Raw genomic sequence first — 17119 nt, 5'->3', positions numbered from 1 at the left:
ACAAGCTCACAGCGCGGCACCGAGTGCCGCGCTGCAAGCTTGTAGATCTGCTATTTTTTAAATCCCCATATGAAGAACATTCATGGGGGGCCCACAGTGAATCCTTGTACCCAGGGCCCAGAACCGACACCCTTGCTTTAAATCAAAACCAACACAGTCACAACTAGAAGCAGTGCTCTTCCGAGCACAGGTCTCCACCAGGCCACACAAATCGGCCTGTTATAGCGCCACCATGAGGCTGATTTAAAAAATGTGGGGCAGAGGTTCTGAATTAGCATCCAGGGAGTGTGTGTGCTCAGTTTGGCAGCGATCGGGCCAACGGCGCCGGAGATTAGCTGGTAACAACCAGGCCACACAAATCGGCCTGTTATAGCGCCACCATGAGGCTGATTTGAAAAATGTGGGGCAGAGGTTCTAGATTGGCATCCAGGGAGTGAGTGTGCTCAGTTTGGCAGCGATCGGGCCAACGGTGACTGAGATTAGCTGTTCACAAACTGCGAGGACGCACGGACGCACGCACGGACGCACGGACGGACGGACGGAGGGGAAAACATACTCTCCCTCCCTGGTGGAGACAACTATAAATCTACGTACCGCGGCTTCCTTCAGACTTGGAATATCCACCGATTTCGGGGTCCCGGGGGTGGCAAAAGAGGCCAATGGACTTGTTTTCCGACTCCCGAGGCCAACCTCTGTGGCAGCCGATTCCCGTGTTATCCTCCCTTGGGATGGGTCTGTTATCACCCCTGTCATGCCTTGGCCAAGGCTCAGTAGTCAGACTACCAACTACCAGGAGCTGGTAGTTCCGTTATCACCCATAGACTTGTCATTGCAATGCGCATGCGCCAACGCACGTTCTCTGGAATAACGTACTGGTGGCTCCCTGTGAGAATCGAACCCGGGTCTGAGTTTTACTAGTCCCATGCTCTACCAACTGAGCTAACGAGACGGCTGGAAATCGCTCGTCTTTTTGTCTGCTCTTATTTTTGACAACGTGGATACTAACGGAACGTAGTCCTTTATTTGAGCAGTCCCCTGGTCAAAATTTACTATTCTGTCCATAACGGCACATAATTCGGTAACGCCGCTGAGTCGGCTCATGCGCCGTTCACACCGCTCGGCGCGGCGACTCGGTCGCTCCGCTCCCTCGGCGGCGCCTCACGGGGTTCATCGGCGCCTGAGACGGCGCAGCTCCGTCGTCTATAGTGGCGTGAACGGTAGCGTCGGGTGGCTGATGTCACTGGTAGCGGTATCGAATCTCGCTTCGGGAGCAACTTTTTTTTTCTTTCTTCTCGGCTGATATTAAGGTTGATATTGGGACTACCCAGCTACTGGTAGTTGGTAGTCCGACTACTGAGCCTTGGCTAAGGCATGACAATATTGATAACAGTCCCATCCAAAGGATATGATAACACGTGTATCAGGTGTCTGTGGAGTGAGTCCTTATCCCTCCGGTCGAGATGATGATGGACGAGCGAGATTTCCATCTTGTCCCCCCATCTCTTGCAGCAATCGCGTCGGTAAAAATACATCCTCGTGTCGTCGTGTGTCCATATAATCCCAAGGATATGTCGCGTCCTTTGTATAACGAGCTGTCTGTAACATACATGGATCCCAGGCCAGTAACAGTGAGGCCGAATATGAGGAAGAAGCGCAACGATCGTTCCATTTGCTGTAAGTTTCTTTTTTTACTTTCATCCTCCTAACTTTGTGCTGAGTGCTGTTTCGGTAGCAGCCAGGGCAAGTACCCATGGAAAACTTGTAGCTGTAGGCTGTGGTGGAATCCTGGCTAATCAGCAGTGATCCGTTCTGAAGCCCGCCTACTGTATCCGGTTTTGTACAAACTCACATACATGTAAGAAACGTTTCCGTATCCGATATAGACCCAGACCGGATCAGCAACGGCTTTGATTGATTGATTGATTGATTGGCCTATGGCGATGGAGGTTTATTGGCATGAGAGAACGTGTGTGTGTGTGTGTGTGTGTGTGTGTGTGTGTGTGTGTGTGTGTGTGTGTCTGTGTGTGTGTGTGTGTGTGTGTGTGTGTGTGTGTGTGTGTGTGTGTGTGTGTGTGTGTGTGTGTGTGTGTGCGCGTGCGAGGAGGTATTGCAGACCATCGTGGGCCAGTCGGAGTCCAATATAAAAAGCGTATTTCTCTTTGTGTGAAGTAAGACGCCCTAAGGGCAAGAGGTGGCCTATTACAGCACTATTACACAATTCCAGTTATACACAATTACACTTATTACACTAGTACACTCATCTGCTAAGTGCCTGAAGCCATAAATACATATATCAAGTGCATTATGTGCTTGAAAAAAGACCATTCACAAAAACCTAAATAACTCCCTTTCATTAGATTTTTAAGCTCGGAAAATCAAAAAACAAATGGCTCTAACTATAGAATGGTACATTGTAAATACAAAATTATATTTTTTTGGTGAAACTAGAGCTTGTCCTCTTTCATTTTCATTACTGTATGACATTGTCGTGCAAATACAGAATTTAGGAAAAATGTAAATATAAAAAAAATATATCATTGTACAAAATGGCAGAAAAGCCATACAGTACAATGTTAAAATGGCAGCAAATGAGTTAATATACCTTAGAGGAGTTGTGTGGAAATAGAGAAAAAGTTCCCCCCCTTCTGTGTTGCCTAGAACTGGAGGATTGATTTTGGGGTTTGTATTGTAAAGTACAACTTGATGACATCACACATTGTAATGTACAATACAAACCCCAAAATCAATCCTCCAGTTCTAGGCAACACAGAAGGGGGGGACCCTTTTTTCTATTTCCACACAACTCCTTTAAGGTATATTAATGACATATTTCAATATTAAAAATGGGTGGTCTTCCCCTTTAAGTACAGTACTTGAGTAAATGTACTCAGTTACTTTACACCACTGTTTTATCACGTGTTGCTGAGTCTGCTGTTCATTGATACTTCTGCTTTCTATCTCTCTCTCTCTCTCTCTCTCTCTCTCTCTCTCTCTCTCTCTCTCTCTCTCTCTCTCTCTCTCTACTTCAGTTCAGTCCAGACACAGCTCTTGGTCTTAACAGTCTTCTTGCAGGTATGTCAATAACTTCATATTGTTGCTTATTTAAGAGTTAAAACCCTAACATAACAGATATTTTTTTTGTTATATCCATTCTGCTCAAACAGAGTCAGTGTTACCAATGATACTAATGAAGGCTCTGTTCCATTCTGCTCAAACAGTGTCAGTGTTACAAATGATACTAATGAAGGCTCAGTTCCATTCTGCTCAAACAGAGTCAGGGTGCTGATATTGTGCATGTTGGCACTGGAAACTCTCTGCTACACCAGTGTGTCTCAAAAGTGTGGTCCAGGGACCCTCATTGGTTCCTTGAGGGGGTTTCAAATGGACCCTTACGGGTCTGTAACTCTGAGCGTATACAAATGGAACCATTTGGTTCCATTTGCACGCTCACAGAGTAATGAGTCACTTCTACTTGTGTAGCAGTGTTTCACTGCCTCAGCATGAGGACTTAAAAGTCTAATATCTCCATTTATTTTAGTGGCACCTGAAAACCACTCCCACTGCTATGGCCTATTCCTAGTGCTTGTCAAGGTGGGGGGTCCACGTAGGGGTCCACAGTCAGTCTGGTCATTTATATGGTATAAATATAATGGAGACTTCCTCTCTTTTCTTTTCTTTTCTTTTCTTTTCTTTTCTTTTCTTTTCTTTTCTTTTCCTATCTTTTATCTTCTGTCCTCTGTGTCTCCAGGTAACCATGGTAACCATGGTCCATCGTTACGTCGTCGTGATAACGGGTGCTTTGATCTCATTGGCTGCATCTCCGTCAGTCGCCGTGGAGACCTGCACCTTTACAGGGACACCGGGACTGCCAGGTGAGTGTGTGTGTGTGTGTGTGTGTGTGTGTGTGTGTGTGTGTGTGTGTGTGTGTGTGTGTGTGTGTGTGTGTGTGTGTACAGTATGTCATGTGTTCATAGTTTTTTATGTCTATATTCTTATCTCTATTCTATTCGTCTGTCTGTCTGTCTGTCTGTCTGTCTGTCTGTCTGTCTGTCTGTCTGCAGGTATCCCAGGGATACCGGGGAGAGATGGACGCGATGGAGTGAAAGGAGACAAAGGAGGTCCAGGTACAAACACCCCCCCCCCCCCCCCCCCCCCCCACACACACACACACACACACACACACACACACACACACATACAGACACACACGCCTCTCCAATACCTTTAGCCATAGCCGTTGTTGTTTCTCCTCCTGACCAGGGGTGGCAGCGCAGGCCAGCCTGGCTCCACAGAGAGGACAGAAAGGGGTGCAGGGATCCCCGGGACCTGCAGGCAAACAGGGTCCCAGTGGAGAGCGAGGACCCCAGGGACCCCCTGGAGAGCCTGGTCCTGCTGGGGAGACGTTGCTGTCCGGGTAATGAGCAATAAGGCACTGGATTGATTGAATACTTTATTAGTCATAAATGTAAACAAAGGTACAGTCAGACCTTAAGGCTAAAAGGATAACACAATACTTTATTAGTCATAAATGTAAACAAAGGTACAGTCAGATATTAAGGCTAAAAGGATAACACAATACTTTATTAGTCATAAATGTAAACAGAGGTACAGTCAGACATTGAGGCTAAAAGGATAACACAAAGAAGTCCATGGACACAATAATCCATATCCTGAGCCATAACTGTGTCAGAGTTTTTTATGTGAAATCTCGCTATTTCTACCATTGTCATTACTTCGACTACAGGAGGGTCACCAGCGTCGGCAGGTTAGCTACTTACCAGTGTCTGGGTTACTGAGGTTAGGGATAGGGTTTGGGTTAGGTTTAGGTTTAGGCATAGAGGTTAACATTCACCAGCGTCGTCAGGTTAGCGTTTCATCAGGTTAACATTCACCTGCGTCGAAATACTGGGACGTAGAACAAATGTTGTGTTGAAATACCGACACGCACCCTTTTTATGTAGCAGCTGGCTGCTGAACAAGTCTGACACCTTTGCTTAACTGAATTGCATTTTATTGACACACTTTTAATGACTTTAAAGCAAAATGACCTGGTAATTATTGTACTGTAAAAGGAAGGGTTACTTACCGCCTACTATGCATAGGATATCATCAATAACAAAAGGGGAAAAAAGCAGTCATAAAGAAAAAGCAAAAAGAAAAGAAAGGGAAATATAAAAAATATGAAATGATATGACCATTTGAGAACAAACTGTTGCATGATGTCAATTCTTAAACTAAGTGTGTGTGTGTGTGTGTGTGTGTGTGTGTGTGTGTGTGTGTGTGTGTGTGTGTGTGTGTGTGTGTGTGTGTGTGTGTGTGTTCCAGTGCCTCTGTGCAGAAGCATTCTGCCTTCAGCGTGGCCAGGGGGACTGCAGACTACCCTGCCAAAAACACACCCATCCGCTTCCTGTCTGTCATCACCAACATCAACGAGGACTATCACCTGGACACTGGGAAGTTCAGGTATCTGCATCCACATCGCGGCACGTTGAAAAATAATTCTTCACCCATGTGTTTCTAGAGGTGTGTAATGTACTAAAATGTTGAAATTCTACTCCCGGGGGAAGCCTCATAAAAAAATGTTTAAAGTTTGGGTTTGGGTGTGATTATAATTGCTCGTTTCACATCGTGGTTGTTCCACGCTTCGCATAGACGATGCGATGATACTGCTCTTGCTTTTACCAACGCCAGTCGTCAGGCACGTGCACACAGACATCAAACGGGGCTTGAGCCCCTGCCCTTTTAAGAGAGAATTGTCCACCAAAGGGCCCTTTTAGAAATGTCAGCCCCTGCCTCTCTTAACATTCTCTGCACGTCCCTGACCAACGCGGTCCCTGACCAATGCGTGAGAGAGAGAGAGAGAGAGAGAGAGAGAGAGAGAGAGAGTGTGTTGTCTGCCTGCCCTGCTCAATAGCGCCCCTCCTTTAACGTGTGTGTGTGTGTGTGTGTGGTCTGTGTGTGTGGTCAGGAGAGGTATGGCCGGCGACAGACATACACGGCAGGCGACAGACATACACGGCCAGTAACATCTTGAAAGCGAATCACAGGAGCGGCGGGACCACCGCTCAAAAACGGCTCTCACAAAACTGTGAAAAGTGATGACTCATCACTAAACCATAGTTTTGTGGGCTTTCTTGGTAACGATTTAGTTGGCAGATTTTCATATGTTTCTCTTACTAGGACCCAAACATGGATCCATTCCTGACCCAGTGTTTGGGAAACATTGCTGTACCAGGCATACAGAATATCACTTATAGCAGTGGTTTATGCCCTGGAGATATTGTGATATCACATGAAGCATTCTCGCCCTTAGGGTGTCTTACTGGTAATAAGGAGATATTGTGATGTCACATGAAGCATGACAACATTGTGATGTCACGTGAAGCATTTTGATGTCACAGTCCATGCCTCTGGTGATATTGTGATGTCACGTGAAGCATGACCTCCAAACATTGTGTAAAAGGTTAAATTCCTCATCATGTAAGTCTATTGAAGGTAGGAAAGATAGCCTATAACGTGACCAAGCCTCTGGTGAACATTGTATGCTAAAACCATGTTGAATTTGAGTGTTCCTGCGCTCGGCATCCCGGCACAACGAATTGGGGGAACCTTCTCGGATTATAGTAGTACAGGGGTCATCAACAGGGGGTCCGGGACCCCCAGGGGGTCCTCAGAGTTAATACAGGGGGGCTACCACATTTTTGTGGGATAAGATAATTCTTTTAGATAACAACTTGAACCCTTGCATCCCTATTCTGAGGAGAACTTTGGCCTAAAACAGCAGATCTACAAGCTCTCAACTCCTCATGCTAGGCGTTGAGAGCTTGTAGATCGGCTATTTTCCGGAAATTGGTTGGGTGTGGAGGGGAAAAAAAGCAGACCAAGTACCGAGTGATAGGTCAAGTTTACAAAGTATCGAAAATATAAGTGATTAAATGTCTAAAAAAAAAAGAAAAAAAAACATGAACATGAATCCAACATTGACTGATGACAGTGTGTACAACATGTAGAGGGGGTCCCTGCTTCATCTGTCTCTCAGCTAAGGGGTCCTTGGCCTGAAAATGTTGAAGACCCATGCAGTAGTAAGATAATAATAATAATATTTTAACCCTTTAGGTGCAGCGTACCAGGGACATACTACTTTGTGTTCCATGCGTCTGCTGCCAGCAGGTTGTGTGTGATGATGAGGCTGGATGATATGCCCTACACCGCCTTCTGTGACCAGCTGGACAACGGCAACACACGACAGGTAGCACACAGACTGACAGACAAACAGACAGACAGACAGACAGACAGACAGACAGACAGACAGACAGACAGACAGACAGACAGACAGACAGACAGACAGACAGAGAGGCAGGCAGACAGACAGACAGACAGACAGACAGACAGACAGACAGACAGACAGACAGACAGACAGACAGACAGACACACAGACACACAGCAGTACAACTCCATGTTGTTTTTGTTGTTTTTAACACCTTTCCTTTAAACCTAGTCCTATTTTGCGCTGAAAAGAACAATGGTCACTGGAGTATGGCCATGTGAAGTGTTAAACACTGCTATAACACTGAAGTATGGCCATGTGAAGTGTTAAACACTGCTATAACACTGGAGTATGGCTATGTGAAGAAGTGTTAAAAGGATATTTCACTTCCCCACGCCCCCTCCCTATACAAACCCATTGTAACATCAAACTCCATTTGAACCACGATAGATTCATCATAAATGCCCTCATGTCACGCTCCACATGGCCAAGATCCCTGATATTAAGCCCATATATGGGAATGCCCATATGTCAGTCTCATGATAACCAGTGTGGTTGTTAGGACGCAAGTCCCAAATGAATTCTGTCCTCGTCCCTTGTATGCCCATATATGGAGATCCCTGATGTCATCAATATTAAGCCCATATCTGGGAATGCCCAAACTGTATATGGACATATTGTGTCGTTCTCTGTTGTTTCAGCTTCTCGCCCTTAGGGTTGATACGCCTGACACTGTGGTTCCAGAAACAGGTGACATCATAGAGATATCAGATACTCAGAGCAGTGATCTCCATATATGGGCATAAAAGGGATTCTGTTAGGGATCTCCATATATGGGCTTGATTGTATCCCAGATGATGCCCTGTTAGGAGAACCACACTAACAGAATCCATATGGCCAAGACAGATGTCGCTTTTCGTCCTTAATGTAACTTTTAATCGCACAGTTTTTTGGACAACGTTGGTGGCGGAAGGCGGCGGAAAGCGGTTGCTGCCGAAGGGAGCCATCGGCAGCTTTTTGGCAAGAGATGCTTGCCGTCGATAAAGCCGTCGGGACCCGCTGTCTTTTTGTAGGAGACACAGAATTGAGAGGGTTGTAGAATGGACCTGCTGCAAAACCAAGCCTAAATAAATAAGCCAGACACATTTTCCCTAACCCTAACCCTAACCCTAACCCTAACCCACATTTGAACTAAATAGCATATTCACAATCTCAACTCTCAATTTCCTATACTAATCAAGTCCAAAGCAAGCTAGTAATAGTGCTATGGAGAGAGAAATCACCGCATTGCACCGTTTGTTTGCTAACAAGGCTGAAGTGTGTTGCCACATCTGACACATTTTGTGAGTGAAACAAGCAAACTGGTTTATGAAAACAAGCCCAAAAGAAGAGACCATTTTACCACTTTAGCCCTATTAGGCTACATCAGCTTTTTATTTTAATAATCTTGAAAGCAAGACCCAAATAATCAACTACACTAAGGAAAATAAATATTAACAAAAGCAACCCGCAACTATGAATATTTACAAGCTACTTTACAGGAAGACTAAAGTCGCTCATAATGTTCAGACCTGGCAACAGACTGGCAGACGGAGATCAATGCAAAAACAATGTTATTTCTGCCGACTAGAGTTTGTGCTTAGTTTGTGCCACTAAATGCCACCGACTGCCAGTCTGCCAGGAGTTGACAAGAGTTTCTTGTAGGCTGTTTGGTGCACCTTACGGCGTCTTACTGGTGTTATAATGTATATTTCTATAGGTGTTTTCAGGAGGTGCGTTCCTCTACCTGGTGGGGGGTCAGGAGGTGTGGCTGGAGACCAACACCTATCGAGGCCTGACGGGAACCCTGGGAGGAGACAGCGTGTTCTCTGGCTTCCTGCTGCACGCCCACACCGTGCTGAAACCCACCGTCCCCCCCTACTGACCACACCATGCTGAAACCCATCGTCCCCCCCTACTGACCACACCATGCTGAAACCCACCGTCCCCCCCCACTGACCACACCATGCTGAAACCCACTGTCCCCACCCACTGACCACACCATGCTGAAACCCACTGACCACACCATGCTGAAACCCACCGTCCCCCCCCCACTGACCACACCATGCTGAAACCCACTGACCACACCATGCTGAAACCCACTGACCACACCATGCTGAAACACACTGACCACACCATGCTGAAACCCACCGTCCCCCCCCACTGACCACACCGTGCTGAAACCCACCGTCCCCACCCACTGACCAACGCACTCATTAAAGGAATAGTTCACCCCCAAAATTACTTGTTTTCTATTGATTACCTACGCCATGGAGACTTGAGTTCAAGACAAACAATGATTATAGTAAATTTACCCCGATGGTTTCCCCATCCAGGGCCATGCATTTGCGTCCCCATCCAGAACCAATGGGTGTACATTTACTATAATCAAATTGTTTTCTTAGGAATGCAACAAATACAAACAAATATTATTGAACTCAAGTCTCTGTGGCATGAGTAATTTTGGGGGTGAATTACGCCTTTAACAGAGTGATTCTCAAAACCTCTCATACATTTTATGTTTTTATTAAGGACCGAAAACGTTGCATAATAGAAGTGTTCGTTTTTGCAAGCGTTAGATGGTGTGTGGGTCATTGTGTACATTTTATGCATTGTTTAGAGCAGTGGTTCTCAACCTGTGGGTCGGGACACCCAGGGGGTCCCCAGATTATTTTGGTGAATGTTAAGCTTTCTGGTGGATCTTTGCTGAATATTGTTGTGATTCATACTGTTTCTATTGTGTTTATGATCTAATATAAACCTAATTAACTTTACTCAGTCATTCAGCTGTCCTGTCTTACTTTACACGCACGCACAAAAATAAATAGGCTATTTCAGTTCTGACCACAAGTTGACCAATGCTATAGGCAATTAAGCCCTCATTTTTGGATTCAATAGATGAAGAGTACATTAGTTGGTTTCATGTTGTGATTGAATGACACACACACACACACACACACACACACACACACACACACACACACACACACACACACACACACACACACACACACACACACACACACACACACACACACACACACACACACAGAGAGAGAGAGAGAGAGCGAGAGAGAGAGAGAGAGAGAGAGAGAGAGAGAGAGAGAGAGAGAGAGACATTGGGACAAACAGACTGCAGAGAGAGTACAACACAACCACATCTTCCTCATGCTGCTTCATCTTTTCTACGGTTCCCCTGGCGTCTCCATGGTGACCGGGGACAAACAGTGTCAGGGGAGGAACATTGAACCCTGGGAAAAAGAGAAACAAACCCTGTCTTTCCCAGCATGTTTCATATAAATAGCTCTAAATGTGATGATGTTGATCCTCCATGTCCGTCCCCACTTCCTGTTCTGAGCTCTTTCACTTCCTCCGGTCATTTTTGATTTGGCTTCATAATAACGACCTTTGCAGGGACGTGAGGAGAATTTTCCAGAGGCAGGGGCTGACATTTCTAAAAGGGCCTTTTGGTGAAAGTATCGAAAATAGCAGACCTCCAAGCTCACAACGCGTCGCGCTGCGACGCGTTGCGAGCTTGGAGGTCGGCTATTTTCCTTGCTTGATACCACACTGAACTAAAGCATAATCAAGTCAATAATGGAGGCAGAATGACTTTCATTTCTTGTTTATGAGAAGCTGAGCAGGGCAGTAATAATGTTTTTCAACCAGTGGTCCGGGGACAACCAGTGATCCTTGAGGGGTTTCCAGGTGGTCCCCAGCTAAATGATGAAACCAAATGGACCCTTTTTCATTTCACGCTCTCCGGAGTTAAACTGTTGTTAAACATCTGCATTACTCCATTACTACAATAAGTCTACACATATTACATATTATCTACACATATTACATATTATCTACACATATTACATTATCTACACATATTACATTATCTACACATATTACATATTATCTACACATATTACATTATCTACACATATTACATTATCTACACATATTACATATTATCTACACATATTACATTATCTACACATATTACATTATCTACACATATTACATTTATCTACACATATTACATTATCTACACATATTACATTATCTACACATATTACATTATCTACACATATTAGAGAATGTTGGAAAAATGTGCCTGTTATCTCTCCTATGGTACCAACATCAATACATCATGGAATTGTGGACAAAATCCTATCCAACGATAACACAATATTCTACGTTTTGGGTCTGAGAGGCCAAATGTCATCAAATGGTGGCACAATGACAGAAAAAAATTATAATAGACTTTGGTTCAAAAAAGGTTGAAACACTGTGTTAATGAGTATTTGTAACTCAATTTACAAATTTAGAACAATTTAACCAACCCATATAATGTTGCAGGCCTATGTCCAAATCTGTTACTTCTCAGGATTCAAATTCTAAATCGGCAAAAGTAGCAGATCTACAAGCTCAGAGTGACAATGTCATTTGAGCATTTATTTAATCATGATGATGATGATGATGATGATGATGATGATGATGAATGCAACTTATATATAGCACGTTTCTATATACTCAAAGAAAGTTCAAAAAAGGTTCAAAAACAAAAAGATATTTGTTGTTTTCCAATACAGTTGCAAAACATGGACACATCTCTCTCTCTCTCTCTCTCTCTCTCTCTCTCTCTCTCTCTCTCTCTCTCTCTCTCTCTCTCTCTCTCTCTCTCTCTCTCTCTCACTCACTCACTCACTCACTCACTCACACACACACGGAGGCACGCGCACACAGGCGCACACACACACAGAGCTTGGACACTCCTTTCTTTTTCTTTTTCTTTTGTCAGTGAGTCTGACATCCAGAAGAACACAGGACAGACAGACAGACAGACAGACAGACAGACAGACAGACAGACAGACAGACAGACAGACAGACAGACAGACAGACAGACAGACAGACTTCAGGACGTTGTGCTATAGAAGAGCAGAGAATGGTGAGATTATGATTATTAATTATGACTTTAACAGAGAATGATGACAACTATGATATTAATGTAATCAAACTGCTCCATTGTGGCCAGAAGGCATATCATAATTGTGATCAGTCGAGACAGATCACTTTCCATTGTGTTCATTTAACACTGTTCTGTGCTTCATGGTCTGCCAGTAAATGTGTTTACTGAACTGTTGCAAGGGACGCCCAGAAGAGAAAGATTTGTGTAAAACAAAAGCGAAACATTGGAGAAGGTTTAAAGTACCGCCAAATATATATCTCCAAGTTTCAAATGTGTATGTTTTTTCGAAATTAAAGTCCTACTTCATCATACAAGAGTGTCGCACAAAAGTAGTGAAAATAGCAGATGCGAGGCGTTGTGTGCTTGTAGATTGGCTATGTTCACTATTTTAAATCATTTTCATCATCAAGGTGGAGGGGCCTGGAATTATTTTATACTTTAGCTATTGAAAAATAGCAGATATACAAGCTCACAGCGCGGCACTCGGTGCCGCACTGTAAGTTGTAGATCTGCTATTTTTGAAAAGTCGTGAAAATGTGTTCAAATCTTTTAATATATGCATTTTTTTAAGCGGACATTTTTTAAGCGGACATTTGTAACTCAAATTTTGCTTCTGGGGGGGGGGGGGGGGGGTCTGGATCTAAATATTTTGACATGAAAAGGTTTGCGCACCACTGACATAGGTTTTTCAAAAAACCTTAGAAGGACTTGAAATATTCAAAGACTTTCAAAAATAGCAGATCTACAAGCTTGCAGCACGGCCGTGCTGTGAGCTTGTATATCTGCTATTTATTTCAATAGAAGTACCCAGGGCCCAGAATTTGGTGTATAGAAAATAGACTTATTGTGACGCATCGTGTGAGCTTGTAGATCTGCTATTTTCACCATCTCACAAAATAAAGTACAAGGGGCAGTATATGATTGGTTAATGCATCCTTATGCATGACTCTCATCTGTGTGTGTGTGTGTGTGTGTGTGTGTGTGTGTGTGTGTGTGTGCGTGCGTGCGTGCGTGCGTGTGTGTGCGTCCAGTGGGTCACATGGGTTTGTGCAGCCATCCTCCTGTCCTCCCGCCTCCTCCAGCCAATCAGCACGGAGCCCAGCTGTGATGCGTACCGGAGGGCGCGGCCTGGCATCCCTGGGATACCGGGTGCCCACGGTTCCCATGGCAACGACGGAGCCAAGGGACAGAAGGGAGATCCAGGTGAATTTATTTATGTATTATTTCTAGTTTTTAATAATTCTTTGTGAAAATGAAAATCAATACAATAGAAAATTATTAAAAATGAATGAAAAACACAAAAAAACACGGCCTGCTCATGTATTAGGCGGGTAGTATGAGTCACCAGAAAAAAAATAATGGGTGTTTTTAATGATGGTTAAAATAGAGTTTGAAGTTACAATGGGTGTGTATGGGGAGAAGCCCTGGAGGAGGAGGAACTGGTAACATTTACATCAAATATCTAAATATTGAATCAAACAAATTAAAAACTGTCCAGGGTGTTCATAAAAGCCTGATTAGACGATAAAATTAACAAAAGCTTATTTAAAAAAAAAGTGGAATAACCCTTTAAGTAAAAGTCTAAATTCTTTCAATATAGAAATACTTGTTACAAGTAAAAGTCCAGAATTCAAAATGTAGGCTACCTATAATTGTTGGTATCAAAATATATTTTAAGTACCAGAATTAACAGTTTACAAGTTTCCAAAGTGTATACAAAGAATCCTTATGGTCATTTACCCATCTGTGTCCTCAGGTGAAAGTGGGCATGTCTTAAAGGGACAGAGCGGGGAGGCGGGGCCGTCGGGACCCCCAGGGCGGCCTGGTGTGCGCGGTGACCCGGGGTCACCTGGTCCCCAGGGACCCCCGGGGCCCAGTGGGGGAGGGCTTTCCATGGCCCCTGGCGCCGCCCAGCAGAGGTCCTACTTCTCCTACAAGCGGACCCTCACCCAGCCCCCCTCTGCTGACACGCCTCTGAACTTCAACAAGTAAGACCACGCCCACCCCAAGTATACTAGTTATTATAGAGCAGTGGTTCTATAATAACCCCCAGGGGGGTCCCCGAATGAATTCGGGGGGTCCCCAGATGATTAACTTAATGTGCAGCATTTTGTAATGCTGTTTGTAAACAAACCAGCATAACATTTAAGTGTATAGAGGGTATCTGGACATTTCTAAAGTGACAATTCACTGTAAGGTCTTTTTAATGAAACATGTTATATTGGCCAAATTGTCAAATATTAGACCCAGAAATTGTGAAAATAGCGGATCTACATGCTCACAACGCCTCGCAACCTTGTCATACAAAATGTTATGCCTCAACTCTTGAGGGGTCCCCGGTTAAAATATGATTATTTTTGGGGTTGCAGCCTGAAAAGGTTGAGAATCACTGTTATAGACCAGTTTCCCAAACATTGAGTCGGGACCCATTATTTTGGGACCCTTTATTTATTTACCTTTATTATTTCAAAACATTTCCAATTTTTTTTCTGTCATGACTAAAAACAAAATTCTATTATATATATTTTTTTCAGTAATTTTATAAAGACATAAAAGAGAAATCAAAGAAATTCTATACATTTGAAAACAAAACGTTTGAGAAGCAGTGAAAATGGAAGATCGTATATTTTCACTAGTTTGGGTTCCCTGGCAAACGTCTAATCTCTCTTTAGGGTCTGGAGCTTAAAGGTTTGGAAACCAATGTTATAGATTGCATGTCTATACGTGTGTGTGTGTGTGTGTGTGTGTGTGTGTGTGTGTGTGTGCGTGCGTGCGTGCGTGCGTGCGTGCGTGCGTGTGTGTGCATTTGTGTGCGTGCGTGTTTAGGAATGGACTGGAGCAGACCAATGAAACAGACACTCTGACTCAAGGAGTGTTCACCTGTACCATCAAAGGAGTTTATTACTTCACTTTCCATATGTCTGCCAAGGCCCAGGTATGTCCGTCCGTCCGTCCTTCCTGGATTTTTGTCAAAATTTATTTTTTTATCACAGATAGAACATGAGCAGACAATAATGTTACCAGGAACACGTAAGGTGATAGCCCTGATGACCAGTCTTGTAACTCTGAGAGTGTACAAAAGGAACCAAATGGACCCGTACAGGTCTATTTGGTTCCTTTTGTAGACTCTCAGAGTTATGGCGGTCCTTGCAAATAAAACACTTGAGAAGTGAGACCCAGTAGTACTTGTTGGACTCCTAATGTGCCATAGTGTCTTAGTGAAAATAAGAACATAATAATGGTGTATAAAACAAACTATAGAATTTGTCTCAGGCTGAGAGGCTGTGTTTATTGATGGAACACATATTTTAAATAGGAAAGAAAATAACCCATGGGGGTATAGCGCCCTCCAGCGGCAATGATGTGACACTTAGGTTTACTATGACAGACACTCAGATGGCAGGTTCTTATCAGAGATGTACAGTGAAGTAGGCTATTTAAACTTCTTTATCTCGTAGTTAGGTGAATTATATTAACTCTGTCTTGTAGATAAAGTAGAATTATAAACTTCTTTATCTTAGACACAGTAGAAGTATAAACTCCTTTTATATTGTAGATAAAGTAGGTGAAGTAGGCTATTTAAACTTCTTTCTCTTGTAGATACAGTAGAATTATAAACTTATCTTGGATACAGATAGGTGCTTTTATATGGTAGATCACAGTAGGTGAAGTAGGCTATTTAAACGTCTTTATCTCGTAGTTGGGTGAATTATATAAACTCTTTGTCTTGTAGATAAAGTAGAATTATCTAGACACAGTAGAAGTATACACTCCTTTTACCATATACAGTAGGTGAAGTAGGCTATTTAAACTTCTTTCTCTTGTAGATACAGTAGAATTATAATCTTGTTTATCTTGTAGTGAAGTAGAAACTCTATCTTGTCGATAGAGAAGAATTATAAACGTGTTTATCTTGTAGTTAGGTGAAGTATAAACTCTATCTTGTAGATAGAGAAGAATTATAAACGTGTTACCTTGTAGTTAGGTGAAGTATAAACTCTATCTTGTAGATAGAGAAGAATTATAAATGTGTTACCTTGTAGTTAGGTGAAGTGTAAACCGGCGTGTCTTGTCGTCAACTCACACAGGTGTGCGTGAAGCTGAAGCAGGGGGCGGAGTCCAAGCTGTCCCTGTGCGACACGTCGGAGAACTTCCTGGTGGCGTCGGGCTCCACCCTCATGGAGCTGGAGGAGGGAGACACGGTGTCTGTGGTGCTGGGAGAGGACAGCACCGTGGTGTACAGCAGCAGCAGGGCAGACAACACCTTCAGTGGCTTCATGTTATTTGCCACATAGACACGCCTTCAGGGGTGTCTTACCAAATCCTGGGCCCTGGGTACAAGGATTCACTGCGGGGCCCCCATGAATGTTCTTCATGGGGGGGAGTTTAACCCATTTAGACCGGGAATGCATATTACACATTGTTTTGTGCTTTAACTATTGAAAAATAGCAGATATACAAGCGCACCGAGTGCCACGCTGCGAGCTTGTAGAGTCTGCTATTTTTGAAACTTTTTCATGTGAAGGACCCCCAAAATGATATGTATTTGGCTGTGGGCAAATACATATCAAATACCCCCCCAAAAAAATGTTTAGTTACAAATGTTCGCTTAAAAAATACATATATTCAAAGTTCTGCACACATTTTCACGATTTAAAAAAAAAATTGCAGATCTACAAGCTCTCAGCGCGGCACTCTTTGCCGTGCTATGAGCTTGTATCTGCTATTTTTCAATAGCTAAAGTATATCATAATTAAGGCCCCTCCACCTTGGGCCCCTAGTAACTCAGTCCCACTTTCCCCCCCTGACCTTCACTGTTCTCCACATAAAGCATGAATCATAGTCTCTCC

At 43.6% G+C, this 17119-nt stretch overlaps 2 protein-coding genes across 2 annotated transcripts; both read left to right on the top strand.

Annotated features, from left to right (window-relative positions):
• The first annotated feature begins 3046 nt into the window (after window positions 1–3046).
• Window positions 3047–10088, top strand: LOC308283440 (complement C1q subcomponent subunit C-like). The gene is made up of 7 exons (XM_080723873.1): window positions 3047–3072; window positions 3749–3872; window positions 4062–4124; window positions 4261–4414; window positions 5326–5463; window positions 7117–7249; window positions 9027–10088. Exons 2-7 carry the CDS (start codon window positions 3755–3757, stop codon window positions 9189–9191), a joined length of 771 nt encoding a protein of 256 aa, XP_080579999.1. The 5' UTR covers window positions 3047–3072; window positions 3749–3754; the 3' UTR covers window positions 9192–10088.
• A 2059-nt stretch (window positions 10089–12147) lies between these two features.
• On the top strand, window positions 12148–16668 carry LOC308290459 (complement C1q subcomponent subunit B-like). Its single transcript, XM_080732302.1, has 5 exons — window positions 12148–12248; window positions 13301–13472; window positions 14026–14257; window positions 15096–15204; window positions 16358–16668. Exons 1-5 carry the CDS (start codon window positions 12246–12248, stop codon window positions 16562–16564), a joined length of 723 nt encoding a protein of 240 aa, XP_080588428.1. The 5' UTR covers window positions 12148–12245; the 3' UTR covers window positions 16565–16668.
• The last annotated feature ends 451 nt before the right edge of the window (window positions 16669–17119 follow it).

This window comes from Nannobrachium achirus, assembly GCF_963921795.1.
Source record: "Nannobrachium achirus genome assembly, chromosome: 1".
In the NCBI taxonomy this organism is placed as follows: domain Eukaryota; kingdom Metazoa; phylum Chordata; class Actinopteri; order Myctophiformes; family Myctophidae; genus Nannobrachium; species Nannobrachium achirus.
This window is presented reverse-complemented; position numbering and strand designations above follow the sequence as displayed.

Bases quoted from the DNA above. Each gene is read 5' to 3' on its own strand.
- LOC308283440 (XM_080723873.1), top strand. From the start codon at position 3,755: ATGGTAACCATGGTCCATCGTTACGTCGTCGTGATAACGGGTGCTTTG. The intron at 4,125-4,260 runs GTACAAACACCC...CCTCCTGACCAG, and splicing joins AGGAGACAAAGGAGGTCCAG to GGGTGGCAGCGCAGGCCAGC. The intron at 7,250-9,026 runs GTAGCACACAGA...ATATTTCTATAG, and splicing joins ACAACGGCAACACACGACAG to GTGTTTTCAGGAGGTGCGTT.
- LOC308290459 (XM_080732302.1), top strand. The intron at 13,473-14,025 runs GTGAATTTATTT...CTGTGTCCTCAG, and splicing joins GGGACAGAAGGGAGATCCAG to GTGAAAGTGGGCATGTCTTA. The intron at 15,205-16,357 runs GTATGTCCGTCC...CAACTCACACAG, and splicing joins ATATGTCTGCCAAGGCCCAG to GTGTGCGTGAAGCTGAAGCA.